Source organism: Neoarius graeffei, chromosome 26 (genome assembly GCF_027579695.1).
Source record: "Neoarius graeffei isolate fNeoGra1 chromosome 26, fNeoGra1.pri, whole genome shotgun sequence".
In the NCBI taxonomy this organism is placed as follows: Eukaryota; Metazoa; Chordata; class Actinopteri; order Siluriformes; family Ariidae; genus Neoarius; species Neoarius graeffei.
The window spans coordinates 48475065-48502216 of NC_083594.1; the positions used below are offsets into that span (position 1 = coordinate 48475065).

Genomic DNA, 27152 nt, shown 5'->3' on the forward strand with positions numbered 1-27152 from the left:
GAACGAGTCGAATACGAGTTCAATATCATGCTAGCTGAATGGAATATATCTGATATACCACAAAAAAATAGCCAGCCAATATTATTATTATTATTATTATTATTATTATTATTATTATTATTATTATTATTATATACTGTACACATTACTTTTGAGTGTTCAACAGGTCATTCTCTTTCAAAATTCTCTCAAAATCTTCCACATTTAACGAAGCAAACCTGGTGGCCATGTTTGTTTACAAATTGTCACAGTTGCTCACTAGCGCAGAAGTTTTACGTGTAATACGTATTCACTGTGACAGTTTATTGCGGGCACCACCAGCAAACAAAGAAATGCTTCTGCACATGTGTAGCAGGAAACTTTCTCATTGAATATTTGCATCAGAGCTGAAGTGTGACATCATGTCTTGATAACCATGCAATATCTCATCTCATTGTCCCTAGCCGCTTTATCCTGTTCTAAAGGGTCGCAGACAAGCTGGAGCCTATCCCAGCTGACTACGGGCGAAAAGCGGGGTACACCCTGGACAAGTTGCCAGGTCATCACAGGGCTGGCACATAGACACAGACGACCATTCACACTCACATTCACACCTACGGTCAATTTAGAGTCACCAGTTAACCTAACCTGCATGTCTTTGGACTGTGGGGGAAACCGGAGCACCCGGAGCAAACCCACGCGGACATGGGGAGAACATGCAAACTCCGCACAGAAAGGCCCTCGTCGGCCACGGGGCTCGAACCCGGACCTTCTTGCTGTGAGGTGACAGTGCTAACCACTACACCACCGTGCCGCCCCCATGCAATATCGTAAATCATATTCAATGCTCATTCTCCAGTGGCATAATACATGTCGGATAAGCGATGTGATAACAATATTGCATGTGATCAAACCAAATGAATGAAACCCGCTAGAAGGGAATAGAATAGTCTACGTATTTTTATTCCATCGAAAAAGTGTTTTGTATGTATAACAGTTGGCTATATTGTGTAATTACTATATAATTACAGTAAGTGCAGGAACCTTTGGGTTGAGATGAAGCAAGGCAAATACAGAGTAAATATCCTCCAAACCGCAAGATGGCGCTGTTAAAAATCCCATCTATGTGATCGAGCCAATAATCGCGAGTCCTCACGTTCATGTGACTACGTTGCTTGGTGACGAAGAAGCCTAGTTTGGTAATTTCCTGCAGCATCGCTGAGACACACACACACAAAAAAAAAAAAAATCAAAGTTTGAACTTGGACAGTATCAACAAAATGGTCTCTCGTGCATGAAGTGAAACTTAATGTAAACTTGGGATTAGTCGATTGATCCGTTCTGCAGGACTACGATTAGGAATTTACAGAGAATTATGGAGAGCTATGTTTTCATCCGAGTAGTGGGGAAGGGGAGTTATGGGGAGGTGAACCTGGTGCAACACAAATCTGACCGCAAACAGGTAAGACCAGATCGGACAGGTCGAGTCTAATCATCTCTATTGTGTGCGGGGGAAATGATTTCTGTTGTCATTCTGAGAACTTTCCTGAGTGATGCAGTTCAGATGGGAAGATCTTCAGAATCAGGTTTATTGCCAAGTACGTTCTCACATACAAGGAATTTGCTTTGGTGATTTTGTACTTGAATTGAATTGAATTGATAGAAGAATTTAGCAAAGACAACAAAAGTAGCTATATAAATGGAATAAAAATAAAAAGAGTCTAGAATATACAAATTTGAAAAGTGGACATATTTCAGGGCTATGTGCATGGCTTGTTGAAATCCAAGCTGTACACTGTAGGTGCTAAAGAAAGCAACTGGACTTGCTTGAAATTCTTGAATAGAATGCCTTTATTGTCACTGCACAAATGTACAATGGAATTTAGTTCATCATAGGAGAGCAAAGCCGCTGCATATGTGTGTGCCACTGCATGTCTGTGGACTGTGGGGGAAACCGGAGCACCCGGAGGAAACCCACGCAGACATGGGGAGAACATACAAACTCCACACGGAAAGGCCCCAGTCAGCCGCTGGGCTCAAACCCAGAACTTTCTTGCTGTGAGGCGACAGTGCTAACCACTACACCACTGTTTCACCTTTCATCCGAAAGGCTTCTTCAGAACTGAAGAAGCCTTTCGGATGAGAGGTGAAACATCTTCAAGAATTTCAAGCAAGTCCAGTTGCCTTCTTTAGGACCTACAGTTTACGATGACCTGGATGACTGACTGAGAACCTTCAGACATACGTATATATCCAAGCTGTACATTATGTCACAGAATGTGCAAAAACAGATCACATGATGAAGATTGAGAATAGTCATAGCATGAATGTATGTGTGAGAAGAAGAGAATATGTGCAATGGGTTAAATAAATAGCCAAGCTGTACATTGTGTGCTGGAATGTGCAATAAAAGTTCACAGAATGAAGATGACGTTTGAACTGCAATTTTGCACATTTCAAGATGAAGTGCATTAATGTCACAGATTGGAAGTGTGGGGTTCGAGTTTAGTTATTGGGGGTCTCTGACCTTATTCCTTCCATTCATCCATTATCCATAACTGCTTATCCTGTGCAGGGTCACGGGCAAGCTGGAACCTATCCCAGCTGACTATGGGCAAGAGGCGGGGTACACCCTGGACAAGTCGCCAGATCATCACAGGGCTGACACATGGAGACAAACAACCGTTCACACCTACGGTCAATTTAGAGCCACCAATTAGCCTAACCTGCATGTCTTTGGACTGTGGGGGAAACCGGAGCACCCGGAGGAAACCCACGCAGACACGGGGAGAACATGCAAACTCCACACTGAAAGGCCCCCGTCAGCCACTGGGGCTTGAACCCAGAACCTCCTTGCTGTGAGGCGACAGTGCTAACCACTACACCACCGTGCCACCCTCATAACAAATACATTCTAAATAATAAAATATCTAAATGAAAAATATAAAAACCAAGCATAAGACATAATATTACATTTAAAAAAATTAAAAATCAAATATTGTCAAGTCGGGGCGGCACGGTGGTGTAGTGGTTAGCGCTGTCGCCTCACAGCAAGAAGGTCCTGGGTTCGAGCCCCGGGGCCGGCGAGGGCCTTTCTGTGTGGAGTTTGCATGTTCTCCCCGTATCCGCGTGTGTTTCCTCCGGGTGCTCCGGTTTCCCCCACAGTCCAAAGACATGCAGGTTAGGTTAACTGGTGACTCTAAATTGACCGTAGGTGTGAGTGTGAATGGTTGTCTGTGTCTATGTGTCAGCCCTGTGATGACCTGGCGACTTGTCCAGGGTGTACCCCGCCTTTTGCCCGTAGTCAGCTGGGATAGGCTCCAGCTCGCCTGCGACCCTGTAGAACAGGGTAAAGCGGCTAGAGATAATGAGATGAATGAGATATTGTCAAGTCGAAAAGATAACGAAATGCAGTTTAACTCTATTGATCACAAATATTACATTTGCACAATGTGCCACGAGTGTGATTCATTTTCTTTATAGCACTTTTAAACTTGATTAGAGAATCAAGATGTCTCAGTTCTGTAGGGAGATTGTTCCACATACAAGTCACCAGATTGGTAAATGATCCGAGTCCATTTGCTGTTCGGTGTTGGTTGTGCTAGTCTAAGGTTAACCCCTCTTAATTTATAATGGTTTTGTTGTATTTGAAAGAGTTCCTTTATGTAGTTCGGGCCACAGGTAGAGACTAAGGCTTGATAAACCAAGGGCAAGGAATGGTATGACTGTCTGTGTTAGTGTCTGTAGGTTGACCTTGTCTAAAGCCTCTTTATATGAACAGCCATAAGGCAGTTTGAAGATAGAGCTAAGACCAAAACAATTGGCTTTCTCAAGTTTATTACTTGAGTAAAGTATTTAAAATGCACTATGATGAAAGCCTTATATAGCGTCACATCAGTGTTGATGGAGATCACATTTTTTATTTATTTGATGGCTGAAAGTTTAGCATATACTTTAAGTGTGTTCTTAATATAAAGACTCAGACAAGGTACTATCAATAATAATGCCAAGTAGTTCCAAATTGTCTTTCTGTTCAGTGACCTTGTTCTTGAGAGTGAAAGTCAGGATGGTATCACCATTACCAAAGGGGATAGCCTTTGAATGATTGATAAATAGATAGTTAACAGAGAACCAGTCAGTAACTGAAATGAGATCTTAGTTGATCTTGATTTCCAAAAGCTCAAGAAATGAATCGCTGGAGTAAAGAGTAGTATCGTCAGCATAAAGTCTGAGTGCTTCGTTAAAATTCTTAATATATGATTTTGTGCTGCAGCTACAATATACAAATGCACCACAAGATACAATTCAGTCGATTCAGCATGTTCCAAAAGAGAGCACTTTTCAGGTGAAAAAAGAAAACATAATGAAGGCTACTGAGTTTTGGTTCAAAATTAAGAAGCGAGTGTGACAAAGTGTCCAGAAGAACTGTGGCTGGTTCTGTAAGATGCTCGGTAAAATGTACAGCTCATTTCCTTATAAAACTGCACTCACTGGACCTGAACTGACTATATATATATATATATATATATATATATATATATATATATATATATATATATATTTTTTTTTTTTAACTCAAAGGGTCGTGTTACACCAAATATTGACTTTGTTTCATTTATTATGGCTTACTGTTTATAGTTTTTTTTTTAATATTGAAACATTTCATTATTTTTAAGCCGTTTTTGGTCGACAGCATTTCTTTACATGTGTCTAAGAATTTTACACAGTACTGTGTGTGTGTGGACACTTTTGAATGTCTGTTATTGATATTTCAAAAAAACTAATTTTTTTCAAAACCCTGCCTTTTCCAGTATTTTATGAAGGTGATTCCTGCTACATACGAACAGGAGCCACCATCTTGTGTTTCACTGATATTTGCAGATCCTGACTGAATACAGGATCAGTATTTAGTATCATGTTGTTTTACTTCGAGTGGTTCTTCTAACGCACCGTTTTTTCTCACCCAGTACGTCATCAAGAAGCTGAACCTGAGAACATCGTCGAAACGAGAGCGTCGGGCAGCTGAACAGGAAGCACAGCTCCTGTCCCAGCTCAAACATCCCAACATTGTCACCTACCGGGAATCATGGGAAGGAGCGGACTATCAGCTTTACATAGTTATGCGTTTCTGTGAGGGAGGAGATCTGTATCACAGGCTGAAGCAGCAGAAGGGTGAGCTGCTGCCTGAGAGACAGGTGGTGGAGTGGTTTGTCCAGATCGCCATGGCACTTCAGGTAGTCGAACTTTCCTTTCATCTTTTATGCTGTTTAAATACGTCTTGAAGACTTTCCCATGTTGGCAAAGGTAAAGTTTGAGAGCTGACCAATCAGATTTGAGAATTCAACAGCATGCATTATACAATCAGATCCACTCCTGGCTATTTAAGTTATTCCACGAAATCGAGTCGTACATGAGCTGATAGCCAACAAGGCGCGTAGCACCGAGTTGGCTATTAGCCATGTACAACAAGGTTGAGTGGAATAACTGTTTTATTCTATCCATATTCACTGGATTTTGAGAAACAGAGCATTTTTATTTTTTGTAAATTCGATAAATAAAAACTTTATACAAAATATCTGACAAAATTGTTGCCACTTAGAATGTAAAAAAAACGGCAAAATGAAAGGAGCAATTTGTGAAAAATGCTATTATAATAATAATAATAATAATTATAATTATAATAATTCTTGAAAAATAAAAAGATACATTCTTACCACCACATACTTTTTAGTCTATATTTTTTTGCTTTTTTGTATTTTTGGGGTTTTGTTTTCGAGTCAAGTTTTTATTTCATCCTCAGTTGGTTCAGCAACATTTTGTTTTTCTCTACTCATGGTATATGAACTGATATCCTTGTAGTAGAGTAGCCAATCAGTGTGCAGTTGCTCATATCCAGTGAAGGTGGATAGAATAATAATAGGTAGCACTCTGATTTTTTAAAAAATCTTTCTTATTCTTGTTCTCTTTAGTATTTACACGAGAAACACATCTTGCACCGAGATCTGAAAACGCAGAACATCTTCCTGACCAAGACTAACATAATCAAAGTGGGTGATCTCGGCATCGCGCGGGTTCTGGAGAATCAGAACGACATGGCTAGCACCTTGATCGGAACGCCGTACTACATGAGTCCCGAGCTGTTCTCCAACAAACCGTACAACTACAAGGTATCGCACACAATATACCGAAGTACCAGTTTATCAGGTTGAACTCCCATCGACAGTATGTGCATGATTGTGTACCAGTTGTCGTGTTTTTATTGGTCTGCATTATATATCAAGCTCCATCTGTCCTGTCAATCAACAGAAATGGACCACCGATGAGCAGGTATTATATGAATGGTGGTCCATTTTCAGGATGGAGAAACTAACAAGAGCGCAGAGATGTGGTCCTGACACTGATGAAGAATAGATAATGAAAACAAACCTAATTTCTTCAGGAAGTAATTTCCTTCTCTATTAAGCACTAAGTTTTCTTTGTGTAGTCGGATGTTTGGGCTCTGGGCTGCTGTGTGTACGAGATGGCAACTCTGAAACATGCCTTCAACGCAAAGGACATGAACTCGCTCGTGTACCGCATCGTCGAGGGAAAGGTAACTTCTGGAACATTCGATAACGTTTTGTATTTTATTTTTCCTGATGAGGCATGTTTTCATGGTTACATATTTTTCCCCCTGTACAACTCTGAATGAAGAAACGCTCAAATGTAGTCGTCACAACAGCTTCTTTTTCTTTGTGGGGCTTATTTTTATTTTTATTTAGAATTGTGACCACGTATGATCCTGGTACTGAATATCAAGAATCTCATGATAGGAAAAATTTATAATGAAAGACGATATAAATTGTCCAGTGAGCAAAGAATAAAGCATGACTAGTCATGCTGTTATGGTATGATACCCGGAAGTTCAGTTTCTTTTAATATAAATTCACATCCTGAAACTCTACAGCCAGTGCTTACAATCTGAATTGAATAGAAAATGGTGCATTTTTTTTATCCATTTATAGTTAGATTATTTTGTGGGACATCTGCAGCGTAAGTTCCTGGTACTTGCTGTACATTATTTAGCGGAGTTCCTGCAGAGCCCCATAGGCATAGAGTGCAGATACATAAAAAAAAACCCATCGAGTTGTTTTCTGATGGTTTCGGTCCTGCGCCTGCCAACATACCAATGATCGTAATTACCAGTCATACACGCCGCCTATTGGCCAGTGTTAGTAATTACCAGTCATACACGCCGCCTAGTGGCCAGTGTTAGTAATTACCAGTCATACACACCGCCTAGTGGCCAGTATTAGTAATTAACCAGTCATACACACCGCCTAGTGGCCAGTGTTAGTATTTAACCAGTCATACACACCGCCTAGTGGCCAGTGTTAGTAATTACCAGTCAGACACGCCGCCTAGTGGCCAGTGCTAGTAATTACTAGTGATACACGCCGCCTAGTGGACAGTGTTAGTAATTACCAGTGATACACGCCGCCTAGTGGAAAGTGCTAGTAATTACCAGTCATACACACCGCCTAGTGGCCAGTGCTAGTAATTACCAGTCAGACACGCCGCCTAGTGACCAGTGTTAGTAATTACTAGTGATACACGCCGCCTAGTGGCCAGTGTTAGTAATTACCAGTCATACACACCGCCTAGTGGACAGTGTTAGTAATTACCAGTGATACACGCCGCCTAGTGGACAGTGTTAGTAATTACCAGTGATACACACCGCCTAGTGGACAATGTTAGTAATTACCAGTGATACACGCCGCCTAGTGGCCAGTGTCAGTAATTACCAGTGATACACACCGCCTAGTGGACAGTGTTAGTAATTACAGTGATACACGCCGCCGAGTGGCCAGTGCTAGTAATTACCAGTGATACACGTCGCCTAGTGGACAGTGTTAGTAATTAACCAGTCATACACACCGCCTAGTGGACAGTGTTAGTAATTACCAGTGATACACGCCGCCTAGTGGAAAGTGCTAGTAATTACCAGTCATATACACCTTCCAGTGGCCAGTGCTAGTAATTACCAGTCAGACACGCCGCCTAGTGACCAGTGTTAGTAATTACTAGTGATACACGCCGCCTAGTGGCCAGTGTTAGTAATTACCAGTGATACATGCCGCCTAGTGGCCAGTGTTAGTAATTACCAGTCATACACACCGCCTAGTGGACAGTGTTAGTAATTACCAGTGATACACGCCGCCTAGTGGACAGTGCTAGTAATTACCAGTCATACACACCGCCTAGTGGCCAGTGTTAGTAATTACCAGTGATACACGCCGCCTAGTGGACAGTGCTAGTAATTACCAGTCATACACACCGCCTAGGGGCGGCACAGTGGTGTAGTGGTTAGCGCTGTCGCCTCACAGCAAGAAGGTCCGAGTTTGAGCCCCATGGCCGGCGAGGGCCTTTCTGTGCGGAGTTTGCATGTTCTCCCCGTGTCCGTGTGGGTTTCCCCCACAGTCCAAAGACATGCAGGTTAGGTTAACTGGTGACTCTAAATTGACCGTAGGTGTGAATGTGAGTGTGAATGGTTGTCTGTGTCTCTGTGTCAGCCCTGTGATGACCTGGCGACTTGTCCAGGATGTACCCTGCCTTTCGCCCGTAGTCAGCTCCAGCTTGCCTGCGACCCTGTAGAAGGATAAAGCGGCTAGAGATAATGAGATGAGATGAGATGAGATAATGAGATGAGATGAGATGAGACACGCCGCCTAGTGGCCAGTGCTAGTAATTACCAGTGATACACACCACCTAGTGGACAGTGTTAGTAATTACCAGTGATACACGCCGCCTAGTGGAAAGTGCTAGTAATTACCAGTCATACACACCGCCTAGTGGCCAGTGTTAGTAATTACCAGTCAGACACCCCGCCTAGTGACCAGTGTTGGTAATTACCAGTGATACACGCCGCCTAGTGGACAGTGTTAGTAATTACCAGTGATACACGCCGCCTAGTGGACAGTGTTAGTAATTACCAGTGATACACGCTGCCGAGTGGCCAGTGTTAGTAATTACAGTCATACACACCGCCTAGTGGCCAGTGTTAGTAATTACCAGTGATACACGCCGCCTAGTGGGAAGTGCTAGTAATTGCCAGTCATACACACCGCCTAGTGGCCAGTGTTAGTAATTACAGTCATACACACCGCCTAGTGGACAGTGTTAGTAATTAACCAGTCATACACACCGCCTAGTGGCCAGTGTTAGTAATTACAGTCATACACACCGCCTAGTGGACAGTGTTAGTAATTACCAGTCAGACACCCCGCCTAGTGACCAGTGTTAGTAATTACCAGTGATACACGCCGCCTAGTGGACAGTGTTAGTAATTACCAGTGATACACGCTGCCGAGTGGCCAGTGTTAGTAATTACAGTCATACACACCGCCTAGTGGCCAGTGTTAGTAATTACCAGTGATACACGCCGCCTAGTGGGAAGTGCTAGTAATTGCCAGTCATACACACCGCCTAGTGGCCAGTGTTAGTAATTACAGTCATACACACCGCCTAGTGGACAGTGTTAGTAATTAACCAGTCATACACACCGCCTAGTGGCCAGTGTTAGTAATTACAGTCATACACACCGCCTAGTGGACAGTGTTAGTAATTAACCAGTCATACACACCGCCTAGTGGCCAGTGTTAGTAATTACAGTCATACACACCGCCTAGTGGACAGTGTTAGTAATTACCAGTCAGACACCCCGCCTAGTGACCAGTGTTAGTAATTACCAGTGATACACGCCGCCTAGTGGACAATGTTAGTAATTACCAGTGATACACACCGCTTAGTGGACAGTGTTAGTAATTACCAGTGATACACGCCGCCTAGTGACCAGTGTTAGTAATTACTAGTGATACACGCCGCCTAGTGGCTAGTGTTAGTAATTACCAGTGATACATGCTGCCTAGTGGCCAGTGTTAGTAATTACCACTGATACACGCCGCCTAGTGGACAGTGCTAGTAATTACCAGTGATACACGCCGCCTAGTGGACAGTGTTAGTAATTACCAGTGATACATGCTGCCTAGTGGCCAGTGTTAGTAATTACCACTGATACACGCCGCCTAGTGGACAGTGCTAGTAATTACCAGTGATACACGCCGCCTAGTGGACAGTGTTAGTAATTACCAGTCAGACACGCCGCCTAGTGGACAGTGTTAGTAATTACCAGTGATACACGCCGCCTAGTGGACAGTGTTAGTAATTACCAGTGATACACACCGCCTAGTGGACAGTGTTAGTAATTACCAGTGATACACGCCGCCGAGTGGCCAGTGCTAGTAATTACCAGTGATACACGCCGCCTAGTGGCCAGTGCTAGTAATTACCAGTTATACACACCGCCTAGTGGTCAGTATTAGTAATTACCAGTCATACACGCCGCTTAATGGACAGTGTTAGTAGTTACCAGTCATACACACCACCTAGGGCGGCACGGTGGTGTAGTGGTTAGCGCTGTCACCTCACAGCAAGAAGGTCCTGGGTTCGAGCCCTGGGGCCGACGAGGGCCTTTCTGTGTGGAGTTTGCATGTTCTCCCCGTGTCCGCGTGGGTTTCCTCCGGGTGCTCCGGTTTCCCCCACAGTCCAAAGACATGCAGGTTAGGTTAACTGGTGACTCTAAATTGACCATAGGTGTGAGTGTGAATAGTTGTCTGTGTCTATGTGTCAGCCCTGTGATGACCTGGCGACTTGTCCAGGGTGTACCCCGCCTTTCGCCCGTAGTCAGCTGGGATAGGCTCCAGCTTGCCTGCGACCCTGTAGAAGGATGAGATGATGAGATGAGATGAATAATTTATTACTTTTACAGCGCCATTTAGCAATGGCAGATCAGTAGTGCTTTACAATTCGGTTACAAAGTCAAGAAAAATACTTACATGTTCCATTAAAATATAAATTTATATAAAAGTATCCAAATATATAAACAATTACAAAATGTACATATATGACTCTTATAAAACCATACATAATACAGACAAAAGATTTATAAAATTAAGTAAAAGCTTGCTTAAATAGATACGTCTTTAACACTCTCTTAAAATCGGTCAGTAATTCTATATTCCTAATTGACATTGGAAGACTGTTCCATAACGGTGCTGCGGCTGTGAAGGAACGTGCGCCAAGGTTTGTTCTCATCTTGCTATTGGGATGCTTAAGTAGAATGCCATTGTTCAATCTCAGGCTGTATGACGATTTGTCCTTGATTTTGATAAGCTTACAAATATGTCATGGTGCGAAGCCATGGATGGCCTTGAAAATAATTAAAAGTACTTTGAATTGTATACGATTATGTATGGGTAGCCAATGCAACTAATACAACAACGGAGTAATGTGTGAATATTTTCAGACATCCAGTATAAACCTTGCAGCTGCATTTTGAATACGCTGTAATTTGGCGATCTGCTCTTTAGGGAGACCATACAGCAAACTATTGCAATAATCCGCCCTACTTGTAATAAAGGCATGGACTAAGGTAACTAGACAGTCTTTAGACAAGTACTTCCTTATGCATCTTATATTGTATAGATGGAAAAAAGCTGCTTTACAGATGCTCGTAATGTGTTTTGACATACCCAACTTTGAGTCCAGCCAGCAGCCAAGATTCTTTACATTGGAGCTAGACTCAATCAATTCGTTCTCTATAATTACCTTTACAGAGCTTACTTTCTTTAACTGCTGGCGAGTTCCTATAAGTATAAATTCAGTCTCATCATTGATCATGAGCCTGTCATGTATCATCCAGCATCTGATATTCTCGATACAGCGCTCCATAGCACTTATAGCTTCTTCTTGTGAGGAACTAGAATCCGGTTTGAAGCTAAGATACAACTGAGTATCATCTGCATAACAATGGGCTTCAGGTAGATCGTTCTTAATCACTTTAAACAGCTCCGATGCGTACATGACAAAAAGAAGAGGTCCTAAACACGACCCCTGAGGGACACCACAGTCCAAATTAAACCGTCGCGATACTGACCCCCCCGATAGAAACACACTGTCCCCTGCCTACAGGTAAGACTTAAACCACTCCAAGGCCTTGCCACCAATCCCAAATTCATCAGAGAGACGACTAAGTAAAATTCCGTGATTGACAGTGTCAAATGCGGCACTAAGGTCTAATGTGATCAAAAGGGTGACTTCTTGCAAGTTCATTTTCATCAAGATATCATTCATTACCTTTAATAGCGCTGTTTCAGTGCTGTGAAACTCTCTATAGGATGATTGTAGCTCAGGATAGAGTGAGTTGGAAGTCATGTGCGCATGCAACTGGCTGAAAACAGCTTTCTCCGTCAACTTGGAGACATACTGCAAATTATTCGTTGGTCTATAGTTCTTTAATGTCAAATCCAGGCCTCCCTTCTTCATCAAAGGAATGACAAGAGCACATTTCCAGTCATCAGCAAAACTCCCCGTCTCTAGTGACAAATTAATTATCTTTGTTATAACTGGCAACAGGCCATCAATACACTCAACCACCAGGGATGTCGGCATTGGATCGATGCTACACGTTTTCTTACTACATCCAGCAATCAGCTCCCTCACTTCCGTTTCCGGCAGTTTTGTGAAACTTGATAGCTCCACACCTGAATCTAAGCCAGTCTCACTAAAAAGAGGCTGGCTATGATATCAGAAAATTCTACAACCCAGAAACAGATGGGAGCTCCGTTTTTAGGCAGTGTCTAAATCTATATATTAGTAGATTAAAGGAGAGCCAAAACTATTGAGCATGACCTCATACTGAGAAACTGCACTTTTACTTAGACATTTGTTATTATTATTATTATTTCTCCTCACACAAAATTTTATGTGATCAATCCATTTTTCTGTGAAACATTCCTCAAACAAGAAATGATTTTTGGTTCCTTAGTATTTCTTCAGTCCCAGAATCTCTGCTTCTTATTCCCTAGTTGCCTCAGATGCCAAGTCAGTATGATCCTCAGCTCGGAGAGCTGATCAAGCGCATGCTGTGTAAGAGGCCAGACGACAGACCTGATGTCAAACACGTTCTGCGGCAGCCCTACATCAAACAGCAGATCGCCGTCTTTTTGGAGACCACAAAAGAGTAAATATAATATTAATTATGGCTAATAAAGTTTAGTCAGAAAACTTGGTAGAGTGTGTTCGTTTCTTACAAATAGCTGTTTAACAGGAAAACTGCCAAATCCCGAAAGAAGGTGAACAACGAGCCAAACAGAGACTTGCCCGCCAAAGCGCCCGTCCTTCAAAAGCAGGAGTCACAGTGTGTCAAATCGGAGATGAAATGCAAAGAAAACAGGGTAAAGCACACACACTCTCCAGATATTTGTATTTGGGATTGTTAATGATTTTAGCTACAAATTATATCTTGCCTGACAAGTCAGAGTTGGGTATGAGTCTACAGTTTCAGTCAAATATCAAACTTAAGTAAGGAATAAAACACTCAGCGAGGTGTTGTTATTATAGGAAAATAATCAACAACATGGTGGTGTGACATGTCCTGACGTGAAAAGGAGTTGATTATATTTCAATAATAGGACATTCCAAAGTGTTTGATTCTGTTTATTTTATTATTTGGAGAAGCGGCACTCTATGGGACATGGAGAAGACACAGAAGGGGTAAGCATTCTGCGTTCTATTCTCTCCACATTCACTGGATATGAGCGATCGTGCACTCTGATTGGCTCCTCTACTACTAGGATATTAGCTCATATACTGTGAATAGAGAAAAACAAAATAGCGGTGCGTCTTGCTAAACCAACCGAGGACAAACTAAAAACTCCACTCGAAAATAAAACCCCCCAAAATACAAAAAAGCAACAGAATATGGAATAAAAGTATTTGATGGTAAGAACGTATCTTCTTTTTTTTTTTCAAGAATTATTGTTATTGCATTTTTCACAAATTGCTCCGGTCATTTCACTGGTTTGTTTACATTCTAGGCAGAAATTATTTTGTCGGACATTTTGTATAAAGTTTTTATTTATTGAATTTGCAAAAAATAAAAATGCTCTGTTTTTCAAAATCCGGTGAATGGAGATAGAATAAAACAGTGATTCCACTCAACCTCGTCGTACATGGCTTATAGCCGACTCGGCGCTACGCATCTCGTCAGCTATCAGCTCATGTACGACTCGATTTCGTGGGATAACTGTTAAATGTCGATTGCATATTTTTATTATTTTATTGTGCAATGTCTGTATTGTCCATATTGTACATTACGTACACATATGTACATTTTTCTTGTATTACGTATACATAACTTAGATATAGTCACACTTCTTCGGTATCGTGAGAGAGACACCAACTGCCGGAACCAAATTCTTTGTCTGTGTCAACATACTTGGCCAGTAAACGTGATTCTGATCCTCCTTCTACGATACCAATTTGCCCGAATGCACTCATTGTACTTTTTGTCCATTTATAGTTGCTGTTAACATTGTGGAACGTGACATGATGGCAGCTATAGATTTTTGTTCTGTTCAGTTAATTATGCAAATTATGACAAAGAATCCATAATGTCCTGTGTCCTGAAGACTTTCCCATAGTGGAAAACCTAAAGGAAGAGTTTTAAGTCTGTTATAAAGTGTTGACACTGGATACTCCTTCCTGAGAGAAAGGTTTACCAGAACAACACAGACACGTGCATATTTTCTTTGTTAAATGATTATATGTCGAATCAGCTGAGACCGTAATTACTATTATCAGAGCTGCTGTTATAAAATAATTAAATAATATTGTCTGGCTTTTTTTCGTGGTATATCAGATATTTTCCATTCAGCTAGCATGATATTAAACGAGTCCAAGATGAGTAGCTGAATGGAATATATATGATATACCACGAAAAAAAGCCAGCCAATGATATTATTATTTTTATTATACATTTCTTTTGGGTGTTCAACGTATCTTTCTCTTTCAAAATTCTCTCGAAATGTTCCGTATTTAGCAAAGCAAACCTGGCGGCCATGTTTGTTTACAAATTGTTACAGTCATTCATTAGCATGGAAGTTTTACGTCTCTGACATGTGACATCATGTTGTGACAACCATGCAATATCGTAAACCATATTCAATGCTCATTCTCCATTGGGTAGAGTGACATAATACACGTAAGATAAGCGATATGCTAACAATATTGCATGCTATCAAACCAAAGGAATGAAATCCGCGAGAAGGGAATAGAACATGTTTTTATTCCATCAAAAAAGTGTCCTGTATGGATAGTAATAATAAATAACACCGTCTGACCAATCAGAATTGAGAATTCAGTCATTCTGGGGTATTAGGGACAAGACATGAGTGGAAATCACGCTAATAGTGTTGCATTGAAACGACATTCATATAAAAAAAAACCAGTAAACATATAATATTGATGTGAAATTTTATATTTTTCAGTTAGAAGAAAACCATTCCAATCAATCCAAACATCATAACGGCATCAAAGACGACAATATTCTCCCAAACTCCCCGAGTCAGGACGTCCTGAACGCAACAGGTCAGAACATGGCGACCATCAGCAACATCGACATCGAGGTCCAACCTCAGGAGCACAGAGACAAGCTCCAGAAAGCAAAACCTCCTCGACCTGCACCTTCAGCTGCCAAACAGACAGAGAGAGATGAGAAAAAGAAAGAGGATACCGCCCTTCCTCAGCCACACCCCAGAAAACAAGTATCAGGTGTCCTTCTCAGAAAGGAAGAACACTCGCTCATTTCACAGGGTTCAAGTGGAAAGGTACTGCCAAAACCCACAGAATTAACTGAACCAGAAGTAAAAGGCTGTCATGTGCTGAACGTTAGCATGTCTGTGGAGGAAGACACCATGAAACTGCTGCAGCAGGCAGCCATGCAGGACGTAAAAACCGACAAGCAGGACACTACTGAGGACAAGGAGGACCAAAAAACAGAGGCAGAGCATCATTTCGGAGACAGAGGGGTATGTTATCGTCTGGAATGACACAAAGATTGCAATTTAATTTGCGATTTCAAAAAAAAAAACCACTCAGTCCTTCACCATGTTTGTTTCAGACGAGTTTGGAATCCACCGAGAAGCTGCTTGAGCCTTATATTGCAGTGGAGCTGATGGTAAGAAGAAACGTTGTATTATTTTCTGAAATCCTGAACGTTTTATTCTACTTACATCACAGGAATCAGCAACGACATTTTCTTTTATGTTTTTCCCCGTTTACTGTCTGGCTGTTGTCGAAGTTTGTTCCAGCAGTTACTTATAGTTCATCCCTCTCTTCTTCTCCCTTTTTAATATATTTTGCTTTAAATCTTTGATAAATCTTGACTGTAGCAACTTGTCAAGATTTATACACAGTTCTTTGAGATCAGCATGTTTTTTAATTCGTTTATTACATCGAGTCGTACATGAGAAGATGTAATCCATGTATGACGAGATTGAGTGGAATAACTGTTTTATTCGATCCATATTCACTGGATTTTGAGAAACAGATTCGATAAATAAAAACTCTACACAAAACATCCGACAAAATCATTTCCGCTTAGAATCTAAACAAACCGGTGAAATGACCGGAGCAATTTGTGAAAAATGCTTTAATAATAATTCTTGGAAAGAAAAAAAGATGTGTTCTTACCATCAAATACTTGTATTCCATATTTTGTTGCTTTTTTTTTTTCCAGTAGTTTTTATTTCATCCTTGGTTGGTTCAGCAACACGTGCCGCCATTTTGTTTTTCCTCTACTCATGGTATATGAGCCGATAGCCTAGTAATAGAGTAGCCGATCAGAGCGTGTGATTCTCATATCCAGTAAATATGGGTATAGGTGATGTCGAGTGCCCGCCATGCAAGTAAAACGAGTTAATAAATAACGTATTAGAATGAGCACATTAATCAGCACCTTAATCAGAATCAAGAATCAAGCAGCATCGTGGCACCGTTTACAAAATACAGACGAGGCACAGAATACAGATTCACGGAAAGTAAAAAATATAATGCAAAGTACGAATCTTTCATTCACAGACGTGATATTTTCCATGAAATATCAACAGTAAATTAATAAACACATAAATGCAGGTAAGCTGTTTTACTTATGAACTTCAGCAGTCCAGACGTTTAATTGTTTTAGACTTGTTAATTTGTTTTACGAAGTTGAAACTGAAGACATTGGTTTAATTCGTTCAACATGTCTTCCATGCCTAAAATTACAATAAGATCCGGAAAAGTTGCAATGAAATGAACAAATCCTTTGTCTTCATATGCAATTGCTTGCAAATTGATTCGGGCATCTTTAGTCGACCTTTCTTCTGTTTTGTTCTTCTCTTTAAGGGAATGGATATGACTGACATTCCGTGGCATGTCCGTGATTTCCGCCTTCTTTTCTGTGGCTAGGTACTCTTTGTATAATTCATGGGCACTTCGGTCCGTATTGCTTTTTACCATCTCCTCCATCTTTTTATGCCGGGAGGCTTTGGTCTTATGGATATTTTTGTTTGCTTTATGCAATTTCTGTGTGCCTTTGGTTTAGATATAGATTCATCACTGATGTAATGTAACACTGCGATGTGCTTCAAGTTTGGCGACAATGGGACGTAAACTTCTTGTCGAAATCAGTCTATGGGTGAAATTCGTAACCAGTCCGTAATATACTGAAACGTCCATGACCAATCCATACGTTACTAGCATCCATGATGCATCCGTATTAAAATCCGTAACCACTCCATTACATTACATTACATTAATTTAGCAGATGCTCTTATCCAGAGTGACATCCAACATACCCAGAGCAGCCTGGGGAGCAGTTGGGGGTAAGGTGCCTTTCTCAGGGGCACTTCAGCCATTCCTGCTGGTCCAGGGAATTGAACTGGCAACCTTTTGGTCCCATAGCTGCTTCGCTAACCATTAGGCCATGGCTTCCCCTTATTTTGTTTCTTTTTTTTTTTATTTCCGTAGTCTGTAATCCAGGACCTGTCCGTATTTTATCAACCACCGCATTGTGATATAAGCATGATCATTTTGTACTGAATTCTGTATAAAGGATTGAATTTTCATCCAACAAAGATTTCAGTAGCAGTGGAAATTCTGTATATTTTAAGCAAAAATATAGTATAGTATAGTGTATCATATATATATATATATATATATATATATATATATATACACTCACTGGCCACTTTAATAGGAACTTGTTCTTGATTCTAAGATTCCTGTTCTGGGCTGCAGGACTGGAACCCAATGTGGTCTTCTGTTCTGCTGTTGCATGCTGAGATGCTTTTCTGCTCACCACAGTTGTAAAGAGTGATTATACGAGTTGCTTTATTCTTCCTGGCAGCTCGAACCAATCTGGCCATTTTCCTCTGACCTCTCTTATCAACAAGGCATTTGTTTCCACCCACACACAATGTTTTTTGTTTTTCGCACCATTCTGTCTGTGTAAACTCTCGAGACTGGTGTGTGTGAAAACCCCAGGAGAAACCTCAGCAGTTTCTGAAATACTCAAACCAGTTCATCTGGCTCAAACCAACACCCATGCCACAGTGAAAGAAAGAAGGTCACACTTTGAGATCACAATTTTTTTTTTCATTCTGATGTTTGAACATTGTGAACATTAACTAAAGCTCTTGATTTGTATATGCATGATTTGATGCATTGTGCTGCTGTCAAGGGATTGGCTGGTTAGAGAACGGCATAAAACAGCAGATGGATGGGTGTTCCTAATAAAGTGGCCAGTGAGTGAAATAGTATTAATTCATGTAGCAAATAAAGAAATTCTGATTCTTTACCAGGAGCCTCACAACCCAGAGCCGCATACAGCTCCTTCATTAAACTGCAAACCTCTTCATCCTCCTTCCTCTTCCTCTGAGTTGTCCATGTCCCGGCAGCGCAGACAGAGAAATAGAGAAGCGGCCCACGATGAGAGCAAAGTAAGTGATGCAGATGGCAACATCATTTCCTTTAATTTTTCTTCTTCATGTTTCTTTTTAACCTTTTATTATCATTTTTTTCCAATTCTTTAGATGAAAGTAGCCAGTTCCAGGCCTCTGCCTCCTCTTCCTGAAAACCCCCAATCCGTAGGCATAAAAAGGAGAGACGGAAGTGAAGCTGAAATGGTTGAACACTTGACACACTCTCACTCTCAAGAACCTGTACCACAGGTGGGACTCACTTCACACTTTGGTGTCTGCAGAAGTATTCACCCCCTTGAACTTTTCCATATTTTGAGGTGCTCTAACCTAGAACTGAAATGCACTTAACTGGGATTAGATGTCATTTATCTATACTAAAATCACCCATAATACTGAAGTGGGTAGGAAAAAAAAGCAACATAGTTTTGAAAAATTATTTACAAATAAAAAAAATTATTGTGATTGTATAAATCTTCACCCCATTGCTGTGAGAATCCTAAATTAGTTCTGGTGCAATCAGGCTTCAGAAGTCACATTTTATATCTTAGATAAAATACTGTATCAAGTAATAATGAAATATTTATTTATTATATCTACATTCACTGGATATGAGCGATCGCGTGCTCTGATTGGCTCCTCTACTACTAGGATATCAGCTCATATACCGTGAGTAGAGAAAAACAAAATGGTGGAGCATGTTGCTGAACCAACAGAGGACGAAATAAAAACTACTCAAAAACAAAACCCCCAAAAATACAAAAAAAAAAAACCCTGCAACAAAATATGGAATAAAAGTATTTGATGGGAAGAATGCATCTTTTTTTTTCAAGAATTATTATAGCATTTTTCACAAATTGCTCCTGTCATTTCACCGGTTTGTTTCCATTCTAAGCGGAAATGATTTTGTCGAACGTTTTGTATAAAGTTTTTATATATCGAATTTGCAAAACATAAAAATAAAAATGCTGTGTTTCTCAAAATGCAGTAACTGTGGAGAGAATAAAATAGCTATTCCACTCAATGTCGTCATACATGGCTTATAGTTGACTAGGTGCTCCGCATCTCGTCAGCTATCAGCTCATGTACGACTCGATTTCATGGAATAACTGTTAAATATCTCCTCTCATCTCATTATCTCTAGCCGCTTTATCCTGTTCTACAGGGTCGCAGGCAAGCTGGAGCCTATCCCAGCTGACTACGGGCGAGAGGCGGGGTACACCCTGGAAAAGTTGCCAGGTCATCACAGGGCTGACACATAGACACAGACAACCATTCACACTCACATTCACACCTACGGTCAATTTAGAGTCACCAGTTAACCTAACCTGCATGTCTTTGGACTGTGGGGGAAACCGGAGCACCCGGAGGAAATCCACGCGGACACGGGGAGAACATGCAAACTCCGCACAGAAAGGCCCTCGCCGGCCACGGGGCTCGAACCCGGACCGTCTTGCTGTGAGGCGACAGTGCTAACCACTACACCACCGTGCCGCCCCAACTGTTAAATAGATTCAATATTTATTTCTGGAAAAACAGCAGAGCAGGAAATGTTATCATTTGATTGTTTTTAATCTGATTCAAATTTCCATGTACGTTTGTGATTAAGAAGAAGAAGAACAACTTTATTCATCACACATACACTTTTTACATTAATGCTGTTTTGTTCTTGCATGTAAATGTGGTGCTGTTTAACAGATTTTTTTTCATGGATCATGGGTTGCCAAAGAAATGCCAAATCTGGCGAAATATCAAGGATGGTAGGGGGGAGTAAATCAGGAGATAAGTAAATAAATAGGAATCTAAAACATTGACCTTTCCTGAGTAAATAAAATCAGACAAAATATATTTTTTTTAAATGAACTTAAACATAATGAACAGCAAATAAAGGGGAAGTGAAGGGAATTGGGATTGAATGTGGACCTTTTTATTTATTTTTATTTTTTTCAACGTGTTCTGTTTCACTTGCAGAATCGGCCTCTGTCAGCCCGAGAAAGGAGGCGGCTGAGGAAGTCACGAGAAAACCAGAGCGAATCAGGTATGTAAACATGTATAGAACTGTTTCTAAACTGAATTAAAATAATTACAGCTTGTTGCCAATTAGAAATTATCCTGTATTTAAACTTCTCAATCTCTTAGCTTTCGCTAAAATTTATACCACATAACTACTGAATTCTTGATTCTCACTGGTCCCAGTTTGTTGACAAATTTTCTCGAACAGCAGCTTAAGTCATATATTTATATTATCGCTTCTCATGTAGCAGCTAAAACAGGGACTTGTGTAGTGGACGCTCGGTATAAATGTATTTCTGAAACGTCTGTAATTGTTGATATGGTGGAGCTTTCTGTGACATTTTCAGAAGGAGTCTCCACTGTCTCCAGCGTGCACGTTCCACAACATTAACTCAACTGTAAACGGATAAAAAGTTTGACGTGTCGCTCATTCATGAATAAAAATTCTTAGGGTTAGCAAATTGCTGTGGTATAAGAGGAATAAAACACTCTGGGACTGGAAACTAATCAACTTTCAGGTGGTAACAGTGACTTCACTTCAGATTGAGCCGCATCACACCACTCCATCTTGGATAAATTTCCAAAAACCGCATGCTCGGAAATGTCTTTTTCCTTCCTTATCCAAAACCTGAAAATGTCATTTTTTTCTCTGCGTCTCCTGTTGAAATGGAGATGAAAAGCTTTCTTTAGACGCTGACAATATTAATTCATAAGTTTAAGACTGCTTGGAGCTTTCTAAGATGCTCCGAGATGAAAAACAGCAGGTCGACCATGTCGGAGTGTGGATAAAAGGGAATAGTGGTTTGGGTCGGCATATTTTGTGCTGGATGATCTCTTGTTAAAGCTTTTCGTCTCATTTAAAGCAGCTCCTGCTGTCAGAAGGGCATCCTGTGATGTTGCCTTGTTAAACGCCAAGCACACGGACCAGCCTGATTACCCGAGACCTGCCAGTGTACCTGCTATAACACACAAGGTAGGATGACGAACTAAGAGTTAGAACTGGGATTCCTGTTTCTGCAAATTTCAGAATCTTGCAATGCTTTTACAGGTTAAAAGTGAATTTCCGGGTTTCGTAATCAGAACTAAAAAGAGCCACCAAAATATAAAAAGGCAGCTTTTGAAAAATTCTCATCTCATTATCTCTAGCTGCTTTATCCTTCTACAGGGTCACAGGCAAGCTGGAGCCTATCCCAGCTGACTACGGGCGAAAGGCGGGGTACACCCTGGACAAGTCGCCAGGTCATCACAGGGCTGACACATAGACACAGACAACCATTCACACTCACATTCACACCTACGCTCAATTTAGAGTCACCAGTTAACCTAACCTGCATGTCTTTGGACTGTGGGGGAAACCGGAGCACCCGGAGGAAACCCACGCGGACACGGGGAGAACATGCAAACTCCGCACAGAAAGGCCCTCGCCGGCCACGGGGCTCGAACTCGGACCTTCTTGCTGTAAGGCGACAGCGCTAACCACTACACCACCGTGCCGTCCTTTTGAAAAATTGTCGGGGTTTTTTTTGGTGTGTGTGTGCTGGAAACAGATCTGAAAGACCATTTCTCTTTTCCTCTTTAGTTCATCTGACCATAAGGCCGATGAGCTGTTGCCATGGCGTCCATCTGTTGTCCACAATTCAGTTAAATTGTATCTCCTCCGTCAGTTCTCCACGGATTTCCGTTCCGATTGTTTTGTTTGAAAAAACGTATCACTCCGCACAAAACTTGGTCACTGTATTGTCAAATTTTTTGCTCACGAACTGCCGAGGAGGTCAACTTCACGAGTTTTCTGACTTTTCACTAGAATTGTATCTCCTCTCGCAATTCTCACCTGATTTCAGTTCTGATTGATGTTTTGGGTCGATCTTCCCTCAGGGAACAAAACTTGGTCATTTGTTTGTTGATTTTCTTGTTGGAAACAATTTGTTTACAACTTTGTTTATTTTCAGTCGAATCGTGTATCCTCCCTCAGTTCTCGGTGGATTTCAGTTCCGATTGTTTTATTTGAAAGAACGAGACCTTCTATACAAAACTTGGTCATTGTATTGTCAAATTAGTAATTAGCTAACAAATGCTAACAAGTTAGTAATCAGGTCAACTTAACACATTTTCTTCTGACTAGAGTTGTATCTTCTCTCTCATTTATCATGCGAATTCAGTTCTGATCGATGTTTTGGGTCGATCTTCCCTGGGGGAACAAAATCTAGTCCTTTGTTGATTTTCCTGTTGTCAACAATCTGTCGTGGAGGTTGGTCCTCGCTCACATCATCACATTTAAATTCTTTTTGATGTTTTGGTAGTCAGGGTTGTTTTGATGGCAGGCCAGATGAGCTACTACATCCTTGGCGTTCTGGTTGATAATTTTGCTTCTTTTTCAAAAGAAATTCTTCAATTAAGCAAAACTATCTCCCAAAACAAGCCCATGTCAAGCTTGAAATTCATAACAATGTATAGAAACGGGGTTTTCTTGCAATCTCGTTAAAAGTACAATTGGACAAAATTGTCCTTTTCACTCCCTGAGATATATTTTTTACTACGTGTGCATCTGTCTGATGTCTGGTATGCTGCTTTGTCCAGTTCGACAAGGGAAGTTTCTCGAAATCTTTCCCAGAATCCTTTCATGATCTCTGTCCTGGAACAGGAGAGAAAATCATCATGGCGTCACTCGGATGAGGAAGAGTGCAGCTCATCCACCAGCTCCACAGAGCGCTCTGAGGGAGACTACAAAGAGGGGTGAGGAGGTTTCGAACAGTATTCAGACGGATATTTTTCTGCAAATCAGTCAGACACTAATTCTGCCTTCTGTAGTAAAAGTGAAACCAACGAGATGCAAGACCTGGTCCAGATGATGACACAGACATTACGAATGGACGCCAAAGACATCCTGGAAAGCTCGCGGTGCAGCTCGACCATGCTGCCCGAGTTCAAACTGAACAGGAAGTACCGAGACACGCTGATGCTTCATGGGAAAAGCGGAGACGGAGATTGCGACTTCCATCTCAGTGACTTCCGCTCAGGTTCGGTTCATAAAACTAGTTTTAATTAAAACGGAACTGTTTACACAGTGACTTGTGTGAAGTGGAAATTCATGTGTTCGATAATGAAGCTAGACAGTGTCATAAATTCTCAGGATAGTCCTATCGCTTCATTATATTTTATTACTGCTTTGTAATAAAGTTAATTGGTTAATCCGTCTATCTTTAGATGACTCTTCAGGGCCAGCGAAGATCAGGAGAGCCGTGGAGCGTCTGCGTACAGATGTGGTGAAAGGACTCGGAGTGAAACTGCTGGAAAAAGTCCTGGACATCATGCAGGAGGACGATGAAGACAAGCGAGAGGCAAGTCAGCTGCTGTTACAGATGATTCGTTTCGAATTTCAAGCAACATAACATCAGTTTTTGGAATTTGTACAGAATTCAAGGCTGAGTCCCAAACAGCATAAGGAACAACTAGACAGGGACACTCTAACGAGTGCAAACCCCGCCTTTTCCCTATTAAAATACATTGGGCGAAAATTTCGAAGTTCTGCCATGACCTTGACCTTTGACCTCCAAAATTTAATGGTTTCCTTCCTGGGTGATTGGCAACACATACAAAATTTGGTCCAAATCGATCCATTGGTTCTTGAGATATCTTGCAGACAGACAGATACACACACACACAGACTGACGCAGGTGAAAATAATAACCCCTCCGACTACTGTCGGCGGGGTTAATAATAAGTGTACTCCGTGTTGAGAACAAAACTTTTACACCAAGTTGCTTTCCATATTTGCTTCTTTTTTTTTTTTTTTACCGAGTGTGTTCTCTGTCATTTAGTCTGTGTGTCAAGAAAGTGTGGCATAAACTGAAGTGTTCACACACCTGCGAACACCAGAGGTTATTTGACAATTATTTATTCTATCCACATTCACTGGATTTTGAGAAACAGAGCATTTTTATTTTTAGCATCCATTATCTGTAACCGCTTATCCTGTTTTTTATTTTTAGCAAATATGATAAATAAAAACTTCATACAAAACATCCGACAAAATCATTTCTGCTTCGAATGTAAACAAACGGCGATATGACGGTAGCATTTTGTGAAAAATGCAATTATAATAATTCTTGAAGAAAAAAAGATACGTTCTTACCATCAAATACTTTCATTCCATATTTTGTTGCCTTTTTTTTTATTTTTTGAGGTTTTGTTTTCGGGGCGGCACGGTGGTGTAGTGGTTAGCGCTGTCGCCTCACAGCAAGAAGGTCTGGGTTCGTGGCCGGTGAGGGCCTTTCTGTGTGGAGTTTGCATGTTCTCCCCGTGTCCGCGTGGGTTTCCTCCGGGTGCTCCAGTTTCCCCCACAGTCCAAAGACATGCAGGTTAGGTTAACTGGTGACTCTAAATTGACCGTAGGTGTGAATGTGAGTGTGAATGGTTGTCTGTGTCTATGTGTCAGCCCTGTGATGACCTGGCGACTTGTCCAGGGTGTACCCCGCCTTTCGCCCGTAGTCAGCTGGGATAGGCTCCAGCTTGCCTGCGACCCTGTAGAAGGATAAAGCGGCTAGAGATAATGAGATGAGATGAGGTTTTGTTTTCGAGTAGAGTTTTTATTTCATCCTCTGTTGGTTCAGCAACACGATCCGCCATTTTGTTTTTCTCTCCTCACGGTATATGAGGTGAAAGCTTAGTAGTAGAGTAGCCAATCAGAGCGCGCGATTGCTCATATCTAGGGAATGTGGATAGAATAAAAAAAAATAGAGATTTGGTGAGACGTGATATTGATACATGCCTACTGCCTTTAACTTACCATTTAGCAAGAAAAAAAAAGTACAAATTTTCAGCTAAAATCCGAAATCCTTTTCCTTCGTACTGCGGCTCCTGTCTATCACTGTGTAGTTGCACTTCTTTTATGCCTGAACACAATGACGTTCGATGTATCCGGGCCGGCTTATGACGCACACTGCGTTTACAAATTTCCATTCAGTTCAGACTGAAAAGTTAACTTTTAAATTACGGCTCCACTTGGATTTAAGGACTTTATCAAAACAAAGGTTTGTTTTCCAACATCATGAATCACCGTTTTAGATTTCCTGAATGTAGATGTACCTCGATATTGCCATATAACTTATTTCTGTATGTAAAGTATAAAATACTCGGGAAGTCAACATCTTTTCTCGATCGATTTTTCTTTCAGGTTTTACTCCGGCAGCAGATGGGGGAAGAGAAATACAAGACGTATGCTGTTATGGTACGGCAGCTGAAATTCTTCGAGGATGTTGGGTCCAAATGCTGAGCAAACACTGATCCTGACTCCACTGATGATGGAGGATTTTCACGGTTATATTTTGATGCCTTTGTAAATATGAACTGATGTGAACAATCTGCACTATCAGCTGTATTTATGCAACTGATCTAAATGACCAGCATTTAATTTCTGCTGTACGATTGTAAAGTTCAGATAGGGCTGGGATTCCTGAAAGCCTCTTAAAGCTAAGAGCGTCTTTAATTATCTCTTAAGATCCATCGTCAAGCTAATGTGGTTTTCCCAAACAACATTGCAGCCAAAGGAGGACTTTATTTTGCTATGAATTTACGAAGGACCTGAATCACTCTTTCACAACAAAGAGTGACTCGCTCACCACTGGATACACAAAATGCAACCCCGAGGGATTCTCACAGCCAACAGGAGGAGACTGGTGTTGAATCTGCTGCCGCTGTTCAGTTATTTTTCTTGTACATTGCAAGTACATTGAGTTAATTATTAAATAAATATATGCAAAACATTATCAATGTTATGGAATCACATGTGGATAACATGTCACACTGATATCGCCACATTTTAATTAAATTTAACTCTGTTAGGCGAGAGATCCTCATTAGTGTCATACATGAGACAAATTCCTGTACCTCACACTGTGTGTGTGTGTGAGAGAGAGAGAAAGGTTTTGATTTGTGTGTACTGAAGGAGGTTGAATTGACCTCCTTTTACACACACACACGCACGCACACAGTGTGCATGTTTATTTTATCCACATTCACTGGATATGAGAAATCGCACGCTGGCTGGCTGCTCCACTACTAGGATATCAGCTCATATACCGTTTGTAGAGAAAAACAAAATGGCACAGCGTGTTGCTGAACCAACCACGAATGAAGTAAAAACTGTACTTGAAAACAAAACCCCAAAAAATACAAAAAAAAGCAACAAAATATAGAATGAAATTTATTTGATGGTAAGAACGCGTCTTTTATTTTTCCTGAATTATTGCATTTTTCACAAATTGCTCCTGTCATTTCGCCAGTTTGTTTACATGCTTCATCTTCAAGCATTAAAATTTGTCA

The 27152-nt window shown here is 41.0% G+C and overlaps 1 protein-coding gene across 6 annotated transcripts; it reads left to right on the forward strand.

Moving 5' to 3' along the window:
- The first annotated feature begins 1168 nt into the window (after positions 1 to 1168).
- On the forward strand, positions 1169 to 26596 carry nek4 (NIMA-related kinase 4). Of its 6 annotated transcripts, none has more exons than XM_060910463.1 (17): positions 1169 to 1441; positions 4947 to 5213; positions 5949 to 6146; positions 6464 to 6571; positions 12885 to 13039; positions 13127 to 13253; positions 13534 to 13572; positions 15348 to 15887; positions 15980 to 16036; positions 18702 to 18839; positions 18933 to 19070; positions 20790 to 20856; positions 21695 to 21804; positions 23443 to 23564; positions 23640 to 23848; positions 24036 to 24169; positions 26005 to 26596. In XM_060910463.1, exons 1-17 carry the CDS (start codon positions 1355 to 1357, stop codon positions 26101 to 26103), a joined length of 2595 nt encoding a protein of 864 aa, XP_060766446.1. In that variant the 5' UTR covers positions 1169 to 1354; the 3' UTR covers positions 26104 to 26596. The 6 variants fall into 6 exon arrangements, with proteins under 6 accessions (XP_060766446.1, XP_060766449.1, XP_060766447.1 ...); XM_060910466.1 differs by having other exon boundaries at positions 23473 to 23564; XM_060910464.1 differs by having other exon boundaries at positions 21698 to 21804.
- The last annotated feature ends 556 nt before the right edge of the window (positions 26597 to 27152 follow it).

Coding starts and splice junctions, on each gene's coding strand:
- nek4 (XM_060910463.1), top strand. CDS start 1,355: ATGGAGAGCTATGTTTTCATCCGAGTAGTGGGGAAGGGGAGTTATGGG. Junction 6,147..6,463: donor ACAAACCGTACAACTACAAG/GTATCGCACACA, acceptor TTCTTTGTGTAG/TCGGATGTTTGGGCTCTGGG. Junction 23,849..24,035: donor TCTCAGTGACTTCCGCTCAG/GTTCGGTTCATA, acceptor GTCTATCTTTAG/ATGACTCTTCAGGGCCAGCG.